The following is a 25,479-nucleotide window of genomic DNA, read 5'->3' as shown; positions in this document are numbered from 1 at the left end:
GATTGTATTAAGTTAACCTTTGTATCACAATTTAATTTTCTAAGTCTCTTTTTCACTATGGCTCACAAATTTTCTATTGTCAGGAGTGTTACCTGGCTACTGAAGCAACTGGATGTTGTGATTTTTGAGGAACTCCTTCACTTTTTTTTTTGAATGTGGTATGGAGCAAGATCCTGTTGGAAGATGAGTTCTTTGTCTTTCTGGATCTGTGGGACCATTCTTTTCTCCAATATTTTGTGACCAATATATAAAAATATTGGTCACTTTTCATCATACTGTCAACAGGTACAGGCAATTCTGGACCGTCGTGTGTAAAACAACCCCAGAACATCTTTTTAGCTGGGTGTTGAAGGTGGGGGTGGAAGAAGTCTTCTCAGTTACTGATTTGCAAATATAGGGGATTCACTTTCCTTGGACAAAATAATGGTTCTCACCTGAGAATATGACCTCCTTCCACTTCTCAACAGTCCAATCTTTGTACACTTTTGCCTACTGGAGCCTTTTTTCTGCATAGCTTTTGTCAACATATGTTTCTTTGTTGGTCTGTGAGCAGTTCTTCCTGCTTCCAACAATCTTTGACAGACTGTCATGTCAGAAACATTAATCCCACTAGCTGCCAAGTCTCTATTTATACGCGTGGATAGGCTTATGTGTTTGTCAGACATGTTGTAATAGATTTCACGATATTTGTTCATATCAATACCGTGAAATCTATTACAACAAGTCTCTATTTAAATCTGCAGCAGACAATCTTGGATTGCTTTATCTAATTAGTACACAATCTTTGAGTAAGTGCAGTTTTCCTTTTTCTGTTGGGAGAAAAGGAACCTGTCTCCCTAAACCTCTTTAAAATCACATTAACAGTACCCAAACCAACACCATACTCACTGGCAATTTGTCTTCAGGTCATGGATGTATGCTGAGAAAGAGTACATATTTTTGAATGCTTTCTTGGAGATGTATCCATTTTATAGCTACACAAAATTAATAAAACACTACAGATGTCAACTTGTTTACACTATTAATAAACATCATAGATACAGTTAAAACACACAGCACTCAATCACAATAGTGAACTAAAGCCAAAACAGAAAATAGTAAACCAATACCAAAATTATTGTGACCTTAAAAACAAAACAAAACCAAAAACTTGACAAGAATTCTGCTTCTTCTGATTAATTTGTTTGCTACTGTATGTATGAAAGATTTTGTCCCAGAGTACGTTTTAAGTAAACTAAAACAACACAAATTATCTAATATGGTCAGTAAATCGCATGATTATTTTACCGGAAAGTTAACAGAATTGAAAGAACAGAAAGGTACGTTTTTTTAATTAGATTTGTTTGCTAGCCAAGCAATGCTTCACTAGCATCCTACAGCATTATTATATCTAAAAGATTTTGTTCTGAGTGCATGCATGCATGCATTCAAGTAAATAAAATAGACAAATTATCCTAATATGACTAGTAAATCCTAGAATTATTTTACCAGAAAGTTAACAGAATTGAAAGAATAAAAAAGTACATTTTTTCAAGCAAGCAATTTTTTGCCAACATCCTACAAAGTAGAATATAGAACTACAAAGTGTAAGAAGCCTAAAGGCACCAGAAAAATTACTGAGACACCAATGGCACTATGAACAGGAAAGCTTGGGAAACTGCTGTATACTGATCACAACTGTTTTACAAGAAATTTAAAGAGGCCTCAGAAATGCTTCATACCACACAAATGTAACAAAACTAAGTTTGTTATCCTACGCCAAGTTTGGTCTGCATTCATCAAAAATCTAACAACCATACTACTGGGATATGATATGCTTTATGCCACAGAACATGGTGGGAGATGAATTTCATCACCCACTGTGAGACCACCACCCTACTTGTTAATTTTTTTTTTTTTTTGGTCACTGTTTATATATACTAGTTTGTTGAAGTTTTTATGACATCTATTATGTGTAATTAATTTTTTCTAGTCTATTTATATCAAGTTTGGTACCCATTATGATGTAAGTGCAATGACTTATGAAACTTGTTGGGTTATACTGTTTATTTTAATAAACCTATTTTTGTTTAGAAATATGTGGTTTCCATACTTGAAGATTAATAAACTTCCAGAACTATATTATTACTATGGATGTAGCAAACCAGGATTTGGCCAATGCACTGAATACAAAATATTTGGCCAAAGCATACTGAATTAAATTTTATGAACAAATGTTTCGAAAAAATAAAAAAATAAAAAATTACACTCATTAAAAATTGATAAAAATTTTTAACAAGTGTATTTTATTTTATTTTTATTTAAAACACTTACTTATAAAATTTACTTCTCAATGTTTAAAATTTAATTCAGTATGCTATGGCCAAACAGTAGAATGAAGATTAAAAAACGTGTAATAATACTTCACCTACTCATGCAACCACATGGGGGAAAAAATAATAATAAAATAAAATTTTTAAAAAAATAGTCATCCCTCGACTTACATCCGCAATCCTATAAGGGAATAAACATTTTGGACTATACTTTTGAAGAAGATGCCAGCAAGTGTAAAGTAAAGAGGTTTCTATTTAGCAACATTGCATCATGAGCAGTAGCAACCGAGCATTCAACAGCAACCTCCCTCAGAACGTGTCTTCGACAGTTCCTCTGTTGATTTTGTGATTAAGAAATAGGTTAGTTACATATTTATCATTAAATATTTTGCAATATTTTGTGCAACATGGTCCCTACATGCCCATCAAAAAACCTAGTGAAGAATCACAGGAGTTGAGCAATTGATCTTGAAACGAAGTTGGTAAGCCCCTCAATGTGATCACACATGACTTCGGATGTCTCATTCTATAGTGACAACTAGTTTGAAAAATAAGGATCAAAAAGCTCTGAAAGGATTCCATTTAATTGATGATAGTGACGAAGCAATGACAAGGTCCTATTGGTGATAAGGAAAAGCTACTGGCATCATGGATAGAGGGCCTGAACCAAGAGCACATACCATTTAGCACTAGGACCATAACTGCTAAGGCATTAAGTCTCTTCAACATGTTGAAGGAGAAAGCAGGGCCCAGCCTGATTAAGACTATGAATTCAATGCTTCTTCTGGTTGGTTCATGAGATTCAAGCAACGTCTTGCCCTGCATAATGTGAAAACGTATGGTGAATCTGCAAGTGCCGATGAGAAGGCTGCCAAGGAGTTTTGTGGAGAAAATTATTAGCCACAGCAAATATTTAAATATGGATGAGACCTCTTGTTTTGGAAAAAAATGCCAGAGCAAACATTCATCCACAAAAAACTGAAATCTATGCCTGGTTTCAAAGTTCTTAAAGATCATATTGTATTTAAACATTATTTAAAAAACAATGCAGCATAAAAATCATTAAAAAAAATATATAGCTGCTGCCAGAAGAAATTTTCTGAGAAACTGTGCTGTGGAATAAGTTTACTCATCAGCCTCGGAAACTCTTTTATTTGAACAGTTGCACAAGATAAGGGGAGGCTTTTCCCGATTAGCTGCGGTTGTTTGACGCATGTAACAGACATTTATCTGCTCCAGCTGGCCGAATCTTTCTACTGATTGGGCTGAGACTATATCTGAATACCAAATCAGTCAAATACTGAAACCATATCAAATATTTGGTGCATTCCTAATTATTACAGTACTTTGGATAGTCTCTTTTCTGGTGGTCTCTTATATCCAGTTTAATTACCTTCTATAATATGATTTGGATGAATCAATTAGATTATAACTTACAAATTTATTATTTAATATAAATGATAACTTTATAAATATAATTTGCAATATAATATTTTATATTACATTTTATACACTGACTGACAAAATGAACAGAAAAATGTTTTATTTTTAACAGGATCTCAAAGGCAAATATTTGATATAATAATAATTCGGGCATGCAAATTTTGAGTATCCAACAGAAATTGATGAACAGGTCTGCAATCAATGCAAGTGATTCATATGTACAAAAACATGGGTTCCTGTTTTTTTATCGTTTTTTTTTTATCCTGTTTTAAAGGATTCTCAATGGGAGTGAAAAAACATGGGTATTACAATCGTGTGTGTGGTCACAAAATCAACCTAACAACTTATTCTTTTAATTACTGTTTTATTTCTCTCACTGGATTTTCTTTTCCCATGGAACAACTGATTTTTAATATACAGTTCAAGCACTTTCAAACTTTCAAACAGTTTATATTTTATTATTTAATTCTTTGTATTTATTCACCCTCATCATCAATCATGTCAAGTGCTAAAAGAAAAGTGCCAACAGTGTCTGGATGAATATCTAGCTAATGGTTTACTGAAAGCCCATTTGACTCAAGACAGCCTATGTATCTAACGTGCAATAGTTCTTTTTCAAATTAGGCTATTAAACTTTCAAGACTTTTAGATCACTTAAAAAGAAAACATTCTGATAACGTTGGTAAACACATTGAATATTTAAAAAATTTAAAACAGAATTTTAAGCAACTTAACATTGTTACTTTCTTATTAAAGATGAACATGGAAATAAATGACGATGGAATGACTACATCTTATAAAATTGCAGAAATCAATGCAAAAAAAAACTGGTAATGCTCATACTATTGCTGATACTGTTATATGACCCACAATTAGAGACTGTAATTTCAATAGCACATCAAAATACTTCAAGTATTTTAAGAGCAATGCCATTGAGCAACAATTCAATTCAAAGTGACATGACATCAGTTAACATTGAAGAGCAGCTAATAGACAAAATAAAAACGATAAAATTTTCTATTCTGATTTATGAATCCACAGTTACTGATGATAGGCCCTTTTAATGGCATATATTCATTATTTCGATTATGATTGTAAATTGCAAGAAATGTTGTTTGTAAAATCTTTAGAAACTGACTAGACTGGAGCATCCATTTTTGTTGCTGTAAAAACTTGGTTTAACAATTATCACTGGAAAATTTGATATCCTGTGCTACTGATTATGCTACCTCCACAGTTGGAAGACGTAAAGGTTTCATAGCCCCACCCAAAGTAAGTATGCCCCGAAGTTCTTGCTATATCCTGCACTGTGCACCAACATCATCTGGTTGCAAAAATCATTAGTCTAGTTCTTTATCAATCTATCTCTCAGTATAGTTATTATAAAAAAGACCAATAAAATAAAGTTACAAATTGCCGTTTCAAAAAATTTTGTGTTGATAATGAAGAACAGTATGCGATGCTTTGATACTTCTTTTACATAGAAAAATCAGATGGCTTTCTAAAGATATGTGTCTAACAAGATTTTTAAACCTTTTCTGACAAAATAAATAGCTTTGTTATAAAGCAAAGGAGACACAGATTTAGTAAAGGAGATCTGTAAACACAAAAACAAATTATACTATGTGGCTTAAATTTTTCAAAAACTTAATGGAGTATCACTTCAACTTTAGAGGAAATTAATGACAGTGATAGATTGAAAATGTGTTTTAAAAGCTTTCACCAAAAAACTGAAATATATGAAAGTAATTTAATGAGGAAACAATTTCATGGTATGAAAGTGTTTGCTTAAGGGTCGAAGCTGTATAACTGGGAGGAGACCTCCACATAGCCTTTAAAGGAATGCGGAGAACCGACCAGGGCTTCTGACCTAATGTCCAATCCACACCTTCTCGTGGTGCACCCTGTTGGGTATCTACTTTGATACTGAACGAACGAGGATGGGCTGGCAATTTGGAATTTAGCCAACCAAATTGTATTCTTATTGGTTAAACCAAAATAAAAAAATTATGGTACAACATGACAAATTTTCATGCCAGCAGGGGCTTTGCCCGGTTAAACAAGGACCCCCGTTGTTTTCGCCAGGAACCAGGGCGAACAGCGAAAAGTCAGCTACTGGAACAAATCTGAAAACAAACCCCAACTCAACATCACCAGAGTTAAAGATTGGTACTATCAACGTAAGAAGCCTGAATGGCAAAGAAATGGAGCTAGCTGAGGAATTAGATAAGTACCAGATCGACATAATAGGGATGATTGAAACAAAAAAGACCAAAACTGGTGAGATCTTTCTGAGCAATAAATACAAAATGTTATATTCAGGCAATGACAATCAAGGAAAAGAAGGAGTAGCCATAATATTCAACACAAAATACGAGGCTAATCTTCTTGAATGGCAGTCAGTCGCAAGTAGAGTAATGTGGGCAAATATGAGAATGGGGAACTGGACAATGAGACTTATTTGTACCTATGGTCCCACAGAAGGTTCTACTAAGGTAGAAGTGTAGAAATTTTTTGACGCTTTAGAAAAAGCAACTGACACAATGAAAAAGGAAAAGTTGGTCCTTGTTGGGGATCTAAATAGCAGAGTAGGAAATGATTGTGAGACATACAAAAACATTTTGGGAAAATTTGGAGAAAAGAGCAAAGCTAATAATAATGGCAAATATCAGTTGGATTTCTGTTCAGGACGTGGACTGGTTATTACTAACACCATGTTCCAACATAAAAATGTGCACAAATTCACATGGAGAGAAGAGGCTAGGAATAAGAAAAGTCTCATTGACTATGTTATTGTTGATAGTGATGTTTTCTCCCTGGTGCAGGACACCAGAGTGTACAGAGGATTTGAAATTGGAAGTGAACACTATTTAGTCTTGAGCAGGATAAAATTGAATTTCATATTGAAAAGAATAACATGTAAGAAAGTTTTAAAGCGAATAAAAGTTGAGCAGCTCTCAGATGTGAACTGTAGACTAAAATACAGAAAGATTATTGAAAAGAAAATGAAAGAGTTTGAGAACAGGAATCAAACCTTGGAGATTCAGTGGCAAACTCTGAAGAAAACAATGATTGATTCTGCCAGAGAGGCATGTGGTGAGGTTGTCTGCAAGGATAAAAAAATCAGAACTCCCTGGTGGACATAGGAAGTTAAAGAGGCAGTGAAGGAAAAGAAGAAAGCATATCAAAAGTTCCTGGCAAATAAGTCAGCTTTTACTCTTACAGAATACAGAGACGAATGTAAGAAAGCTAAACAGTGTGTAAAACTAGCTAAACAAAAGTCATGGGAGGACTTTGGCAAGAATATAGAAAATAAATATCAAGAAGGTGGCAAAATATTCTGGAGGTTGTTGAAGAAACTTAGGAATGGAGGAAAGAGTGCTGTAAAAGGAGTTAGAGATGATAAAGGTGACATGAAAACAGGAGAAAAAGATATCCGTGAAGCATGGAGTAATTTCTTTGAAAAACTGCTAAATGAAACAAGCAGTGATGACAGCACAGTGATAAAAAACACTGACCAGGCATGCAGTCAGGAATACATATCCATACGTGAAGTGGAACAAGCCATCAAAGGCTTGAAATGTGGAAAGGCACCAGGAGTAGACGATATTTGACCAGAAATGCTGAAGTATGGTGGTATAAAAGTCTTACAGTGGCTGCATTGCATAGTTCAGAAAGCCTGGACAGAGGGACGAATTCCCGATGATTGGAGTAGAGCTCTCATGTTACCCATATATAAAAGGGAAATAAAACTGAATGTGAGAATTACAGAGCTATTTCCCTACTGAGTGTTCCTGGCAATATCTATGCAAGTGTACTTGAGAAATGGTTGAGAAGAATTGTGGAAGAAAAGCTTGGTGAAGACACAAGCTGGATTCAGGTCAAATAGAGGCTGTCAGGATCAGATCTTCACTTTACGACAAATAGTCGAGAAAGCGAGGGAATATAACAAAGATCTGTATTTAAGTTTTGTCGATTTCGAAAAGGCATATGACAAGGCGCCAAGAGAGAAGCTGTTCAATACGCTGCAGTTATATGGTGTCAATGGGGCATTATATCAAGCAATACTTAGTCTTTATTTGAGTTGTAAGTCAGCAGTTAAATTGAAGGAAGTACAGGAGGATGGTTTAATGTTAAATCTGGTGTGAGACAAGGATGTACATTATCCCCTCTGTTATTCATTATCTATATGGATCACATTATGAAGGAAAGTGGTATTAAACATGATATCAAAATTGGAGATGTTAAAGTCAGCTATTTGCTTTATGCGGAAGATGTTATACTTCTAAATAAATCTGCTACAAGTCTGCAAGATTCTCTGACTAAATTGAGTAGCTGTTGTAATAGATATGGTATGAAGGTCAGCAATAAAAAGACAAAGACAATGAAAATAGGCAGAATCATTGAAAATGTCAACTGTGTTGTGAATGGAGAACCTGTGGAACAAGTAAAACATTTCAGCTACTTAGGCACGATTTTTAGTGAAGATGGTAAATTAAATATAGAAATAGACAACAGAATCAACAAAGCTGGTATGGTAGGAAGTCAATTGAATAAATTCATATGGAATAAGAGAGAAATTAGTCAGAACGTTAAATTAGCTGTATACAAGACAGTGTTCAAACCAGTTTTAACTTATGGATCTGAGAGCTGGGTCAGAAGTAAAACACTTGACCAAAGACTAGAGACCGCAGATATGAGAGTCCTGAGAAAGATTAGAGGCGTGAACAGATGGCATCAATGGCAATATCATATTAAAAATGAGGATATTAGGAAAGAACTTGACATTGTCAGCATCCAGGAAGGCATTAGCAGAACTAATCTCAGGTGGTATGGTCACTTAAATAGAATGGGAGAGGAAAGATTAGCAAAACAAGTGTTCTCTGCCAGGTTGGCAGGAAAACGACCCAGAGGAAGACCAAGATATAGGTGGATTGATGCGGTACAAAGTGCCTTAGATGATAGAAATATAAGATCTGGTAATGTTGGAGTCTTGACAAGTAACAGACTGATTTGGAGGAAAATTGTAGATAGGAAGTTAGTAATGATGTAATTTTTTCATGTAGTACTGTTATATCCTGTACACCCCTTGAGGGTACATGGCAGGAATTTGATGATGATGATGATGGAAGTGTTTGCTGAAATCAACATATTTATCACTGAGAATGATCTAAGAATTATTCAGACCATTTGTATTCTTTAAATGGTGAAATAAGTAATTTTCAGATTTATTTTCTTGTGTGGAGTCATGGATGTCAGATCTAACTGGATGCAATGCTGGGTCTTCTAGTGAAGAAACTCAAGACCTTATTGAATTAAAATGTAACAAAGAAAGTAACAAAGTAACAATATATTTGAAAAATGTGGAGTTGTGGGGATCAAACACAACCAAACGTTTCTTTTTTATCCAACAATGTGGTCTGAAAATGGCCAAAAGTACTTTATTTTCCAACATCTCATATGGCTGAAAGTGATTCTAGTTCAGTAAATGAAATATTAACAAAGGAATATGTTCAAGAGGAGACATCAAAATTAAATTTACTAGCATCTTACTGAACACTGAATTTTAGCTAAGAAGCATCAGTCTCTGAGATTCCAGTGAATAAAAAGAGTATAAAGTATTTTCTTGTTTAAAATTTCATTATGATATTTTTTTGAGATTGGCTGGATGACTTGATGCCAGAATACAGTTTCAGGAGACAAGAACCATTACAAGAAAAACTGGCTGAGGTCACCTGAGGGTTACATCAACTAGAATAAATCACTATCTGGCAATAGCAGCAAGACAGAACCCTACAATGTCTTGTCACCAATTGTTTCTAGAGGTTATTGTTGCTACATGTGAAAACATCACCTGATGGACTGTGATAAGAAAGTTCAATTCAAATACTCTTGTGTAAGGAAGTCAGTAGTTTGTACCCCATTAACTACTGCAAGGCTTGTTGAAACTGCTGTGAACATGTGACTTAAAGCCTTGACAACAGGGGTATAGTTCTCATCTCTGATGAGTCTCATTTTAGCCTACAAATGTATCCCAGATGATGTTTGATCCAGAGAGAATGAGGAATGTGGTACCATTCTTTCTCCAACATCAGAGAAAGTGACACTTTGATGGAAGTAGTGTTCTCATGTGGGGTGTACATAATAATGATTATGCATTAAAAGATGATGCATTCTCAATACCTCTGCCAGTTATTGTATCCCTATATATTCTTTTCATGCATGACAATGCTACTGCCCATGGAATTCAAATGGTGAAGAGCCTTAAAACTGAAGATATGTAATGATGCCATGGCCATCACAATCACCAGACTTAAACCTGATTGAATATGTGTGGGATGCTATTAGGCATCACACTGCATGGAGATAGTCACTGCCTTGGTCAGTAAGCTAAAGTCTGCTCTGGTGGAAGAACAGGGTTGTTGCCACAAAATCTTATAGACACTCTTATATTGAACATGATCAATTGCTGTCAGGCCTGGTTAGCTGTTAGAGGGGATCATATGCCATACTGATGTCATGTGACCATATTTTTGAACATATTATGTTGGCTTCTGTAATGTGGTCTTTCTGGTAATTCCCTATGTAATGCCCATATCCATCCAACATTCTTGCTGTCTCCTCATTTCACTGTTTATTTTACTGCACACTTCCATAACAAATTTTGCCTGCTTCATCACAAACTGCATGAATTGAACCAAATTTTAAATAAGATAACTGAAATTGTGTTTTATTGGTTGGAATTTGATACAACTACTAAAAGCCTATGCATATATCAAAAATATGCAACACTTTGTAGAAAAGCTAAGAGACATCTCCATCTCAAGAACAGACATTCTAGCTAGTTTAGATGTCATGTCTTTATTTACAAATGTCCCAGTCCATGAAGTTATGACTCTTAAATATAATCTGTTTCCTCAAGACATCTCCCAACTCTATATACATTGTCTCAACTCAGATTTTTTCTGATGGAATGGAAAAATCTACAAACAACTTTCGGGCCTTGCAATGGGAAGCCCTCTATCTCCTCCCTGTGAGGACTTATTCATGGAAAAGTTCAAAAATGACATCTTAATATGTCATTTTCATCCTAAACCATCAATTTGGTGGAGATATATTGATGACATATTCATAATATGAAAATACAGTGAATCAGAGTTATATGATTTTCTAGCATCCATAAACTCATTTCACCATAAAATCAAGTTCACCTTAGAACTTGAGAATGAAGGAAAATTGCCTTTTCTGGACATATTAATTACGAAACAAAGACAAAAGCATTTCTCTCAATGTGTACTGCATACCGACCCACACAGGTCATTACCTGCATTTCTCCTGATTACACCTATTTCACAGAAATTGAGCATTACACATATGCTGAAGAACAGGGCAATCTCTATTATAAGAGATGAAAGAATATTAACAGAAGAATTAGACTGTTCTTCTTCTCCCTTTCATGTATTAGGCCAGTGGCCTGTTACGAAGCTACCCTTGGCCCTTTCAAACAGTACCCATCCTGAAGATAAAGTGGTCAGTTTTATACCTCCGGGTGTGTCCCATGTCTGTAGATGTGTGTTCATGGAAGTGGATGATGCATGGTTGTGGCAGATTTTATGAAGTGACGAAGCGCACTTTTATTTGAACGGCGATAATAACACATGCAACTGTTACATTTGGGCTGCAACTAATAAGCACGTGTGTCTGCAGATGCCTATCCACTCACCCAAAGTCACAGTGTGGTGCGGATTTAAGGCATCTTTTATCATCGGTCCATACTTTTATGAGGAAAATCGCCAAAATGTACCAGTGACCTGTTCCGTCAATGCTAACAGGTATGCCAATATGTTACAGAACTTTGTGGTTCAACAACTGCAGCAAATAGGATGTCTCGATTTGACCATCTTCATGCAGGATGGTGCACCACCCTACATCGGACTTCAGGTACAGCGTGTTTGGTGACAACATTTCTCTGACAGAATAATCATTAGTCGTATATTTCCCACGCCATAGCCACCGACATCGCCTGATCTTAATCCTTGTGACTTTTGGCTGTGGGGATTTCTTAAAAGCATTGTGTATCAAGGACATGTACCCGATATTCCAACTTTGAAAGATCAAATTACATTACACATGAGACAAATCAATTCTGATATGTTGTGAGCCACTGTGGAAAATGTCGTGCACCATATGCAGTTCCTGGAACATCAGAATGGTGGTTATATTGAACCTCATTTGTAATTAACAATAAACGTTCATGACTTATTTTTCATGGTATTAACAACACAACACACTTCTACCAAAAAGATGTTTTATTAACGCTTATATTTCGCTGGTTTTCAACTCAGCATCATCAGAGCACAACACACTTGTATATGTGACAGTGAGTGAGTGAAACAATATAATTGCAAAAGACAAAAGATCTAAAGTCCTATTTTTGGCGCCCTCTAACGAGAAAAAAAAAAAAAAAAAAAGCAGCTATCCAGGAGTTTTTCTTAGGATAACCATCAAACAGGAAGATCAGTGAACATCTGCCTGGAAGAACATGAAAGATACATTCGCTACTATTACTATGGCAAGTCGGGACTGGAAGACCACGCTTTGGACACTCCTTCACACAGGATTAGATGGAGGAAAACGAATGTGCTATTTAGGAGTCGTTATAGATCTGAAAGATTATTTTTTGAGTCAGCAATGGCTTTGAAGAATTCTCCCCACCTTAACAAATATGGTTGCATTAATTTGTCAAAAATTTATGGGAGACGGTTATCCTAAGAAAAACTCCTGGATAGCTGCTCTTTTTTTTTTTTTCTCGTTAGAGGGTGCCAAAAATAGGACTTTAGATCTTTTGTCTTTTGCAATTATGTTGTTTCACTCACTCACTGTCATGCATACAAGTGTGGTGCTCTGATGATGCTGAGTTGAAAATCAGCAAAATATAAGCGATAATAAAACATCTTTGTGATAAAAGTGTGTGTGGTGTTGTTAATACCGCGAAAAATAAGTCATGAATAACCATCAACACCTAAGCTTATCTGTTAGATTAACGATAAACGTCATGAAATTGATGTGTGCTGTCTCTCATTTCCCATTTAGTCATTCATTAGTCACACCAACTAAAATTAAGTTGGCAGCGCGAAAATTTCCCCTGTCGGTGACTTTTGGTACTATTTTTTTCGTTAAATCGAATCCCTGTGTTCCACTGTGTACGTCTACCGAATATTGGTGTGTTTCATCCAATATATTACTCACTAGAGGGCTCTGAACACTTGACGTTATTTTATAATCACCCGGTATATGCATTTGCCAATGAAATTTATAATTTCATTCATAAGAAAATAAGTAAGGTTGATATCTACCTGGTATAGAATGCACATGTTCGATTGGAAGCAAAAAAGGTTTATCTAAATCTCTAACAGGTGTTGGTATATGATTATCCACAACATCTAAAAGATTGAGTATAGAATTTCTGCCAATCTCTGGGTCTGTTCCCTATTAAAGAAAAATATATTTATGCTATATTAATTTTATCTCACAAAAATTTTATTACGGAATTTATATATAATAACTAATGCATTAATTATTCTATACAAACCAGCAATCTTTTGCTTTAAATAGAATAACTTTACTACTTTCTCTAAATTTAACGTTATCCTTAAAAGATTCTGAAAACGTAGTGATGACATAACTAAATCTCTAAGTTATGTATTTCGTGAAATACTTTAAGCTGAAATGAAAATTACAATTACATGCAACAATATTATTCTAAAGTGAATCTGTTAAATTAGAAATCACATTTATGAATTTAAGTCAGTAGCTTTATAATTGAAGCTATTACAAAAATGAAGAGAATATAATTTGGAAAATATATTCATTTCAGTAAATTATGGAGACTACAACCATGCAGAATTCACACAAATATACAAAGACAAGCTATATTACATTTCAAACAGTATGCAAAAGTGACAATGATTTGATGAACCATTCTTCTACTGGCCTGACCTTTAGTGGGAAAAAAAGCTACATGAAAGCTATATCCTATTTATAACATTGTCAGTGGACAAATTGACAATGACTATATTTATTATTCTCATTACATATACATAATATTTATAAATATACAATTTAAGTATACTATCAACATTTTTGGTTGGTTTTACATTAATTTTGGGTTGAATGTTATAAACAAATTAAAATATGTTCCTTATATAAATACAAATAGGGTAAAATACATTATCAAATAGTTTTCATAGTCTATACAAATGTTTAAAATAAGTTAATGAGTTTTTACAATATTTTATTATTATTATTTTTTCATGTGTAATAATCAAGTGCTGCAGCCATACTGGTTACTAGAAAATTAAATCTGCATAATACAGTCACTGCAAAATCCAGTGACTAATTCTGAGGGCTCACATAACATGGTATATACTTGTTGTAATATGTGAATCATAATCGTGACAGTGATCTCTGATGACATACATTTAAAATAACCATCAACATTATTTAGTTTCGTGAGGCAGTCTCACAAACTTTTTCTAAAAGCGTATTCTGAGGTTATTGATTTTATTTCATCACCATCAAATTCCCGATATGTATCCTCAATGTATGTACAGGATGTTATGATAGTACTACATGAAGAATTTACATCATCATTCTTGATGGGGAGGAGGTGGAGAGGATCCAGAGGCGAGTGACCAAGATGATAGCAGGTCTATGGAATGAACCTTATGAGAACAGGTTGAAGATTTGTGGGTTGCAGAAATTGCTTGATAGGCAGAAAAAGGGGTGATATGATTGAGACATTCAAATTACTGAAGGATTTCTATAAGATTAATTCAGAGGATATTTTTCAGAACAGGACTGGTGGTGGGAGGACCAGGGGCCATCCATGGAAACTGGTCAAGAGTGTGGTTAGTAAGGGTGTTAGAACTAGGATATTTACTTGGAGAGTGGTGAATGAGTGGAATAAGCTGCCAGAATCTGTTGTGGGTGCCATAACTGTGAATAAGTTCAAAGCAAAGTATGACAGATACTGTGTGGATGTTGAACAGTTGATCTTGACATGATGTTTAGCGTCTCCCTCGATGAGTCTATTATTATTATTATTATGGGCAACTCCCTCTTGGAGTTGCCCATAATAATAATAATAATAATCATTATCATCAAATTCTAGACATGTACCCTTTACAGGTGTACAGGATATTGTGATATTACTACATGAAGAACTTACTTCATTACTAACTTTCTTTGTACAATTTTCCTCCAAATCAATCTGTTACCTGACAAGACTCAAACATTATCAAATGTTATATTTCTATCTTCTAAGGCACTTTTTACTGTAATCAATCCACCTATATCTTGGTCTTTTTCCTGCCAACCTTGCAGAGAACATTTGTTTTGTTAATCTTTACTCTCCCATTCTGTTTAAGTGACCACACCATCTGATATTAGCTCTGATAACACATTCATGGATGTTAGCAAGGTCAAGTTCTTTCCTAATATCCTCGTTTTTAATATGATATTGCCATTGATGACATCTGTTCATGCCACTAATCTTTCTCAGGACTCTCATATCTGTGGTCTCTAGTCTTTGGTCAAGAGTTTTACTTCTAAACCAGCTCTCATATCCATAAGTTAAAAGTGGCTTGAAAACGGTCTTGCATATAGCTAATTTAGTGTTCCGACTAATTTCTCTCTTATCATCATCAAATTACTGCCATGTACCCCCTCAAGGGATGTACAGGATATGATAGAACTACATGAAAAATTTACATCATTACTAACTTCCTATCTACATTTTCCCTCCAAATCAGGAGGGAAAGACTCCAATATTATAATTACCAGATCTTATATTTCTATCGTCTTAGGCACTTTGTACCGTATCAGTCCACCTATATCTTGGTCTTCCTCTGGGTCGTTTTCCTGCCAATTTGACAGAGACCACTTGTTTTGCTAATCTTTCCTCTCCCATTCTGTTTAAGTGATCATACCACCTGAGATTAGCTCTGCTAACGCATTCCTGAATGCTGACAATGTCAATTTCTATCCTAATATCCTCGTTTTTAATATGATATTGCCATTGATGCCATCTGTTCACGCCTCTAATCTTTCTCAGGACTCTCACATCTGCGGTCTCTAGTCTTTGGTCAAGTGTTTTACTTCTGATCCAGCTCTCAGATCCATAAGTTAAAAACTGGTTTGAACACTATCTTGTAAACAGCTAATTTAGTGTTCCGACTAATTTCTCTCTTATTCCATATGAATTTATTCAATTGACTTCCCACCATGCCAGCTTTGCTGATTCTGTTGTCTATTTCCATATTTAATTTACCATCTTCACTAAAAATGGTGCCTAAGTAGCTGAAATGTTTTACTTGTTCCACAGGTTCTCCATTCACAACACAGTTGACATTTTCAATGATTCTGCCTATTTTCATTGTCTTTGTCTTTTTATTGCTGACCTTCATACCATATCTATTACAAGAGCTACTCAATTTAGTCAGAGAATCTTGCAGACTTGTAGCAGATTTATTTAGAAGTATAACATCTTCCGCATAAAGCAAATAGCTGACTTTAACATCTCCAATTTTGATATCATGTTTAATACCACTTTCCTTCATAATGTGATCCATATAGATAATGAATAACAGAGGGGATAATGTACATCCTTGTCTCACACCAGATTTAACATTAAACCATCTTCCTGTACTTCCTTCAATTCTAACTGCTGACTTACAATTCAAATAAAGACTAAGTATTGCTTGATATAATGCCCCATTGACAACATATAACTGTAGCGTATTGAACAGCTTCTCTCTTGGCACCTGTCATATGCCTTTTCCAAATCGACAAAACTTAAATACAGATCTTTGTTATATTCCCATGCTTTCTCGACTATTTATCGTAAAGTGAAGATCTGATCCCAACAGCCTCTATTTGAGATGAATCCAGCTTATTCTTCACCAAGTTTTTCTTCCACAATTCTTCTCAACCGTTTCTCAAGTATGCTTGCATATATCTTACCAGGAACATTCAGTAGGGATATAGCTCTGTAATTCTCACATTCAGTTTTATTTCCCTTTTTATATATGGGTACTATGAGAGCTCTATTCCAATCATTGGGAATTCCTCCCTCTGTCCAGGCTTCTGAACTATGCAGTGCAGCCAATGTAAGACTTTTATACCACCATACTTCAGCATTTCTGGTCGAATATCATCTACTCCTGCTGCCTTTCCACATTTCAAGCCTTTGATAGCTTTTTCTACTTCAAGTGTGGATATGTATTCCAGACTGCATGCCTGGTCAGTGTTTTTTATCACTGTGCTGTCATCACTGACTGTTTCATTTAGCAATTTTTCGAAGTAATTACTCCATACTTCAAGGATATCTTTTTTTTCCATTTTCATGTCACCTTTATCATCTTTAACTCCTTTTACAGCACTCTTTCCTCCATTCCTGAGCTTCTTAAACAACCCCCAGAATTTTGCCACCTTTTTGATATTTATTTTCTATATTCTTGCCAAAGTTCTCCCATGACTTTTGTTTAGCTAGTTTTACACAGTGTTTAGCATTCTTACATTTGTCTCTGTATTCTCTAAGAGCACAAGTTGACTTATTTGCCAATAACTTTTGATATGCTTTCTTCTTTTCCTTCACTGCCTCAAACTTCCTGTGTACACCATGGAGTTCTAATTTTTCTATCCTTGCAGATAACTTCACTACATGCCTCTCTAGCTGAATCCATCAGGGTTTGGTTCCTGTTCTCAATCTTTCATTTTTTCTTCAATAATACTGGCCAACAAAAAAAAATTTTTTTTTTGCTGATTATGATCTGACACTTGTTTTTTACTCATTTGGGTGCACTGATTTCAAATATCAAACCCATTTGTCTCTATCATGTCAGGTTTTTCCTCCATGGAATTTTCTTTTTGCTAATTTGTAAGTTTTTGATAGTTTTAAGGAGGCAGTACTATTTAGAGGATCAAAAAAATCGATTTTTTTAATATTATTCTCTAGAAGTATGTACTTTTAAAAATCTGTCCCACAGAAGGCTCTACTAAGGTAGAAGCAGAGGAATTTTTTGAGGCTCTAGAGAAAGCAACTGACACAATGAAAAAGGAAAAGTTGGTCCTTGTTGGGGATCTAAATAGCAGAGTGGGAAGTGATTGTCAGACATACAAAAATGTTTTGGGAAAATTTGGAGAAAAGAGCAAAGCTAATAATAATGGCAAATACCTGTTGGATTTCTGCTCAGGACATGGACTGGTTATTACTAACACCATGTTCCAACATAAAAATGTGCACAAATTCACATGGAGAGAAGAGGCAAGGAATAAGAACAGTCTCATTGACTATGTTATTGTTGATAGTGATGTTTTCTCCCTGGTGCAGGATACCAGAGTGTACAGAGGATTTGAAATTGGAAGTGATCACAATTAAGTCTTGAGCAGGATAAAATTGAATTTCATATTGAAAAGAATGACATGTAAGAAAGTTTTAAAGCGAATAAAAGTTGAGCAGCTCTCAGATGTGAACTGTAGACTAAATACACAAAGATTATTGAAGGAAAAATGAAAGATTTTGAGAACAGGAACCAAACCTTGGAGGTTCAGTGGCAAGCCTTGAAGAAAACCCTTATTAATTCAGCTAGAGAGGCATGTGGTGAAGTTGTCCGCAAGGATAGAAAAATTAGAACTCCATGGTGGACACAGGAAGTTAAAGAGGCAGTGAAGGAAAAGAAGAAAGCATATCAAAATTTCCTGGGAAATAAATCAGTTTGTGCTCTTAAAGAATACAGAGACAAATGCAAGAATGCTAAGCACTGTGTAAAACTAGCTAAACAAAAGTCATGGGAGGACTTTGGCAAGAATATAGAAAATAAATATCAAAAAGGTATTCTGGAGGTTGTTGAAGAAGCTTAGGAATGGAGGAAAGAGTGCTGTAAAAGGAGTTAGAGATGATAAAGGTGACATGAAAACTAGAGAAAAACATATCCTTGAAGTGTGGAGTAATTACTTCGAAAAACTGCTAAATGAAACAAGCAGTGATGACAGCACAGTGGTAAAAAACGCTGACCAGGCATGCAGTCTAGAATACATATCTATAATAGAAGTACAAAAAGCCATCAAAGGCTTGAAATGTGGAAAGGCAGTAGGAGTAGATGATATTCGACCAGCAATGCTGAAGTATGGTGGTATAAAAGTCTTACAGTGGCTGCACGGTATAGTTCAGAAAGCCTGGACAGAGGGACAAATTCCCGATGATTGGAGTAGAGCTCTCATGTTACCCATATATAAAAAGGGAAATAAAACTGAATGTGAGAATTACAGAGCTATTTCCCTACTGAGTGTTCCTGGCAAGATGTATGCAAGTATACTTGAGAAATGGTTGAGAAGAATTGTGGAAGAAAAACTTGGTGAAGAACAAGCAGGATTCAGGTCAAATAGAGGCTGTCAGGATTAGATCTTCACTTTACGATAAATAGTCGAGAAAGCATGGAAATATAACAAAGATCAATATTTAAGTTTTGTTGATTTGGAAAGGGCATATGACAAGGTGCCAAGAGAGAAGTATTCAATATGCTACAGTTATATGGTGTCAATGGGACATTATATCAAGCAATACTTAGTGTTTATTCGAGTTGTAAGTCAGCATTTAGAATTGAAGGAAGTACAGGATGATCGTTTAATGTTAAATCTGGTGTGAGTCAAGGATGTACATTATCCACTCTGTTATTCATTATCTATATGGATCACATTATGAAGGAAAGTGGTATTAAACATGATATCAAAATTGGAGATGTTAAAGTCAGCTATTTGCTTTATGCAGATGATGTTATACTTCTAAATAAATCTGCTACAAGTCTGCAAGATTCTCTGACTAAATTGAATAACTGTTGTAAAAGATATGGTATGAAGGTCAGCAATAAAAAGACAAAGACAATGAAAATAGGTATAATCATTGAAAATGTCAACTGTGTTATGAATGGAGAACCTGTGGAACAAGTAAAACATTTCAGCTACTTAGGCACCATTTTTAGTGAAGATGGTAAATTAAATATGGAAATAGAAAACAGAATCAACAAAGCTGGCATGGTGGGAAGTCAATTGAATAAATTCATATGGAATAAGAGAGTAATTAGTCGGAACACTAAATTAGCTGTATACAAGACAGTGTTCAAACCAGTTTTAACTTATGGATCTGAGAACTGGGTCAGAAGTAAAACACTTGACCAAAGACTAGAGACCACAGATATGAGAGTCCTGAGAAAGATTAAGAGGCGTGAACAGATGGTCAATGGCAATATCATATTAAAAATGAGGATATTAGGAAAGAAATTGACATTGTCAGCATCAATGAATGCATTAGCAGAGCTTATCTCAGGTGGTATGGTCACTTAAACAGAATGGGCAAAGAAAGATTAGCAAAACAAGTGTTCTCTGCCAGGTTGGCAGCAAAACGACCCAGAGGAAGACCAAGATATAGGTGTATTGATACGGTACAAAGTGCCTTAGACGATAGAAATATAAAATCTGATAATGTTGGAGTCTTGAGAAGTAACAGACTGATTTGGAGGAAAATTGTAGATAGGAAGTTGGTAATGATGTAATTTTTTCATGTAGTACTATCATATCCTGTACACCCCTTGAGGGTACATGGCAGGAGTTTGATGATGATGATGATGTGTAGTGCGTTTGATTGAGAACCAGTGGCATTTCTCTTATCTGCTTTGGTGATTGCTATTTCTTTGTTTTTCTTCATTTCTTGTAGGGCTTTACATTCATTTTTGGATATGGTGGTTTTTAGTGGTTAGGTTAGGAACACCGGCTACATCCAGTCTGATATTGTTGGCGATATGGTTTGGAAGGTTGCAGATACCACGTTCTATTTGAATCATTATTGCTTCGGCCGGTATTTTCTTTGGAGATATGATGAAATTGTGGCCATGTGTCAGTGCATTGAGTGCCTCAGGCTTGAGAGTAATGGAAGAAAGGTTGATTACAGTGTTGCGGTTTGGAAGTAGAGTCCTTTTTCAAGTTTTCAAATTTTTTGATGTACCGACTTCGTATCTTTTCAAATTCTTTTGCTGCACACTAGACGTCGTAGATAATCGTCCAAAGGTCGTGGTTCAGTGTGTCAGAAAGCTCCTCCTCTAGCACCTGAATAGCTTAGTTTTCGCCGGCTAGGAGAACGTGTGTAGTGGTAATTTGTTCTCTAAGCTAGTGCGAAGCTAGTGCAGTTATAAATCCGGAGAGCCTTCTGTGAAGAGAAACGGTGCTTCAATTTTACACAATTTGGGATTACCTCATTATCTCGGCAGCATTTTAGGAAGGTCAAACAATTTAGTTGCTTCGATATCTTCAGCTTCAGTTTGCTGTATTGGCAGGCCTTGCGTGCGATAGAATCTCCGTGGATGATCGTAATTCTTGTAGAAAGGCTTATACGTTGGTAATACACGACTATTAAATTATTTAAAGAATTTACAATGTATACTGGAATATTAATTAAAACAAAATTTAATAAATACTTCCTATATTTCTTCTCTCCATGTGAATTTGTGCACATTTTTATGTTGGAACATTGTGTTAGTAATAATCCATGTCCCGAGCAGAAATCCAACAGGTATAGGCCATTATTATTAGCTTTGCTCTTTTCTCCAAATTTTCCTGAAATATTTTTGTCTGTCTGCTAGTCATTTCCTACTCTGCTATGCTAGATCCCCAACAAGGACCAATTTTGCATTTTTCCATGTGTCAGTTGCTTGCACTAAAACCTCAAAAAATTCCTGCACTTCTACCTTAGTAGAACCTTCTGTGGGATAATATGCACAAATAAGTCTCATTGTCCAATTCCTCATTCTGATATTTGCCCATCACTCTACGTGATACTGCCTGTCATCCAAGAAGATTAGCCTTGTATTTAGTGATGAATATTATAGCTACTTCTTCTATTCCCTAATTGTTATTGCCTGAATATAACATTTTGTATTTATTGCTTAGAAAGATCTCTTTTTGTCTTTCTTTATTTCATCCCTATTACGTCGATCTGGTACTTATCCAATTCTTCTGCTGGTTCCATTTCTTTGCCATTAAGGCTTCTTATGTTGATAGTAACGATCCTGAACTCTGGTAATGTTGAGTTATGGTGTGTTTCTGAATTTGTTCCAGCAGCTGACTTTTTCATTGTTCGCCTTGGTTTCCTTTTGAAAACAATGGGGGTCTTGTTTAACAGGACGATGCCCCAGCCGGCATGAAATTCTGTCATGTTGTATCATCATTTTACTTGTGGTTTAAGCCAATAAGAATACAATTTGGTAAGCTAAATTGCAAATTGCCAGCCCATCCTCGTTCGTTCAGTATCCAGGTAGATACTCAACAGGATGCACCACAAGAAGGTGAGGATTGGACATTAGGTCAGAAGCCCTGGTCGGTTCCCCACATTCCTTTAAAGGCTATGTGGAGGTCTCCTCTCAGTTATACAGCTTTGCCACTTAAGCAATCCACACAGGGAGTTTATTGTAGCTGCTTGTTGCTAGGTATTCATCGGACTTATGAAAAATTTCTTAATTACTACCAGCAAGTTCCAGCCTCAGCGTAAACCATAGTTTACATTATATACCGAAAACTTTACAACTTTCTTTCTTCCTTACATATAACATACAACAATAAAGAGAGTTTCTGTAATAGCAAAATATTATGAATGCTAAACAGATCATTGGTTGAATGTGTGTAGTCAGCAATGCCTATGGCTCTAATCATTCTATTTTGTATTTGTATCAAAGGAAAGAGACTGTTGTAATAAACTCCACCCCAACAGGTATACCATATTGCAGTGAGGAATTTACCAAAGAATAGTATAAGCATCTTAAGAATGCTGCATTTACAAATTTTCTGACATAATATATTCTGTTAATTACGAATCTCAACTTATTTGTTAAAAATGTGATGTGAAAGTTTCATTTCAGACTGCTCTCAATATGGAGGCCTAAATACTTGACTGGTTTTGTTTTTTTTGACTAAGCTACAGTTACAATTGTGAATATCACTGCATACTGTTTCATGCCATTTTATGGTTATATTGTGATCTAGCTTATCTGTTAACGTGAAGTACATATATCTCGTTTTATCGGTATTAATTTTAAGACTGTTATTGCTAAACCACTTATTTAGTTTAGATCATTTTTAATCTGATTTTCTAGATCCTCAAGGGTCATTTCAGTGTATACTAATGCCATACGATCAGCGAACGATATCATTTTGCTAAAAAGTATGTATTTACACAGATCATTAACATTTATTAGAAATAGGGTCGGTCCTAGCACCGAACCTTGCAGGACTCCGTATTTTATTATTTTTGGTGTGCTATTCAATGTGCCATAGCTGGTATATTGTTTTCTATTATTCAGATAGAATTTGAACCAATCTTCAGTAACTCCTCTAATGCCATATCTAGACATTTTCAGTAGCAGTAGGTCATGATGAACACAGTCGAATGCCTTAGATATATCAAGAAAAACAGCTGCAATGTACATTCCTTTAACGTGAAGTACATATATCTCGTTATTCCACTATAAAATGTTTTATGAAACTCCAATAGTGCTCTTTCAGTATTGAATCTGGATCTAATCTCATATTGATATTAGATGAGTAAAAGGATATGGTATTTAGATAGCTATTTAATCGTTTTTTATTATGATTTCAATAACCTTTTACACTGTGGATAGAATAGATATTGGTCTGCAATTTCCAATTTCATTTCTGTTACCTCCTTTATTACCTCCTTTATATAGCAGAATAACTAAATCAATCTTTATAAGTTCTATAAATTTCCCATGTTCAAAAGATTGATTAATGATATGTGTAAAGAACTTTAACTTATGTATTTAATTTTTTTGACATTTATATGGTCACATTCCATTTTTTCCCCTTTTTTAATTCGATTACTACACTCTTCACCTCATCTTCATTTACTGCATGGAATAAGAATACATGGAATTCTTAATCCATGGAAGGTGACTCATGTACTTTATCCTCTCTGTAGGATCAAAATCACAACTACGATAGTTTGTAAAGTGGTTGTTCATTTCATTAAGTACAATGGTGATGTTATTGTCCTCTGAGAATCTGCATGTTTTCTGCTTTGTATTGCTAATTATCATGTTAACCAACCCCCATTCTTTACTTTTATCATTCCTACAAGAAAGAAATTTCATTAAGAGAAGTGTTCAGCAAAATTTTTATAGTCGTGTTCAAGCAATAGTCATAGCAATAGCCAGCCTGGTTGGGCGGGTGGAGAACGTGTCAGCTCTCCAGTCAAAAGGCTGCAGGTTTGAATCCCGCTGTGGGCATGGATGTTCGTGACTGTCTGTGAAAATATAGTGGTGGTGGTCGGCGGTAGATGGCGGTGGTGTAGCTGATGAAAGTAGTTGTAGTTGGTGGATTGAGTGGTGGAGATGGAGAGTTGTAGAGTAGGTGCCCTCCCTCGATGAGTCTTTGGACTCCCTGGAGGTGTCGTATAATAATAATAATAAATTGTAAGAATTCTTCTTATGCTTATAATAAAGCTTTTCTTTCATCCTTATCATATTTTTATGCATTAAATCTTCACAATTCATGAAGATTTAATGCACTAGCAGTGCAATTGCTATGGCAAGCTAAAGATACATGTTTCTGTTTTAATTAATTGGCTGGCATTTTTAAAACGATGTAGAGACAGCAATTTATTCCTACCTGCATTAAGCTAAAAAGGAAATTCACCTCAGCAAAAGCACTAGGAATTTATAGCTGTAAGGAGAAAGCAATGCTCAGAAAGCAGATTCAAACTAGTTGCAAAACTTAGCATTTACTCAAAACCAGGTTCTAAAATTTAAAATCCGAACTTTTCATTTATTTAAATCCAGATATTTGGGATGTCCTTTGAGAGGATTTCTGACAACAGGTAAACATACCCTGTAAACAAAGAAAATTAAGATAAAATTCAAATTAAAAAAGAAAATTAAACTTGTAGCCAAATTTCTTAGATTGAAGCAGCAGCATTTAAACAGCCAATAGACAAATTTAAATTTCTCTTCATTGAATGACTTTGAAAGCAGCCAATCACAAACCAGTGATAACAGGAGCAACCAAATACCTTCAATGAACAGCCATGTGATTAACCCTTTCTAGCCATGCCCCGAACACTGATGAACTCTCATTACTTAGTAAAGGTCTAAACTTTTCTGGTGTACCAAGGACAGTTAACAAATTGAATTATATATATATATATATATATATATGGGGAGGGGGGGGGGCTGAAAAGTTCTGAAACACACCTAGAATATTAAATACTGATAATAATTGTAATATATAATAAATAAATATCAATAATATTTATATTATTAATTAATCATATTAATAATATATATTATAATAATAATGTATTAATAATACATATTAACAATACTGAACAAATTTGTTCTTTTTCTTTTAGGATACATAAGACGTGTGAGAGGTTTTGAAGAAATTCAAAGACACACAAGTTTTTCATGCTGCAAGAAAAGTCTGCAACTGAGATTCACCAAACTTTGTGTGAGACTTTAGGGGACTGTGCCCCAACCCAACATATCCAATAGTTGCCAGATGGGTGGTCAAGTTTAAAACTGGGCATCCTGAGACAACAGATGCCTCAGGTCAGGAAGACCTTCCATAGCGATCACACCTGAAAACATCGATGCAGTGCATGCCA

General features: G+C 35.1%; 1 protein-coding gene across 2 annotated transcripts in view; it reads right to left on the bottom strand.

The window, feature by feature from the left end:
- Positions 1-25,479, bottom strand: part of LOC150095792 (uncharacterized) — a 147,957-nt gene that overhangs the window by 33,738 nt on the left and 88,740 nt on the right. For both annotated transcript variants that reach the window (XM_090409860.1, XM_090409861.1), the window contains exon 7: positions 13,112-13,244. In XM_090409860.1, coding sequence (XP_090265986.1) covers positions 13,112-13,244 — 133 coding nt within the window. The remainder of the gene's footprint in view (positions 1-13,111; positions 13,245-25,479) is intronic.

The sequence above is a fragment of the Typopeltis vanoorti genome, chromosome 20 (assembly GCF_054136105.1).
Source record: "Typopeltis vanoorti isolate ZY-2024b chromosome 20, IOZ_Tvanoo_1.0, whole genome shotgun sequence".
Classification (NCBI taxonomy): domain Eukaryota; kingdom Metazoa; phylum Arthropoda; class Arachnida; order Uropygi; family Thelyphonidae; genus Typopeltis; species Typopeltis vanoorti.
This window is presented reverse-complemented; position numbering and strand designations above follow the sequence as displayed.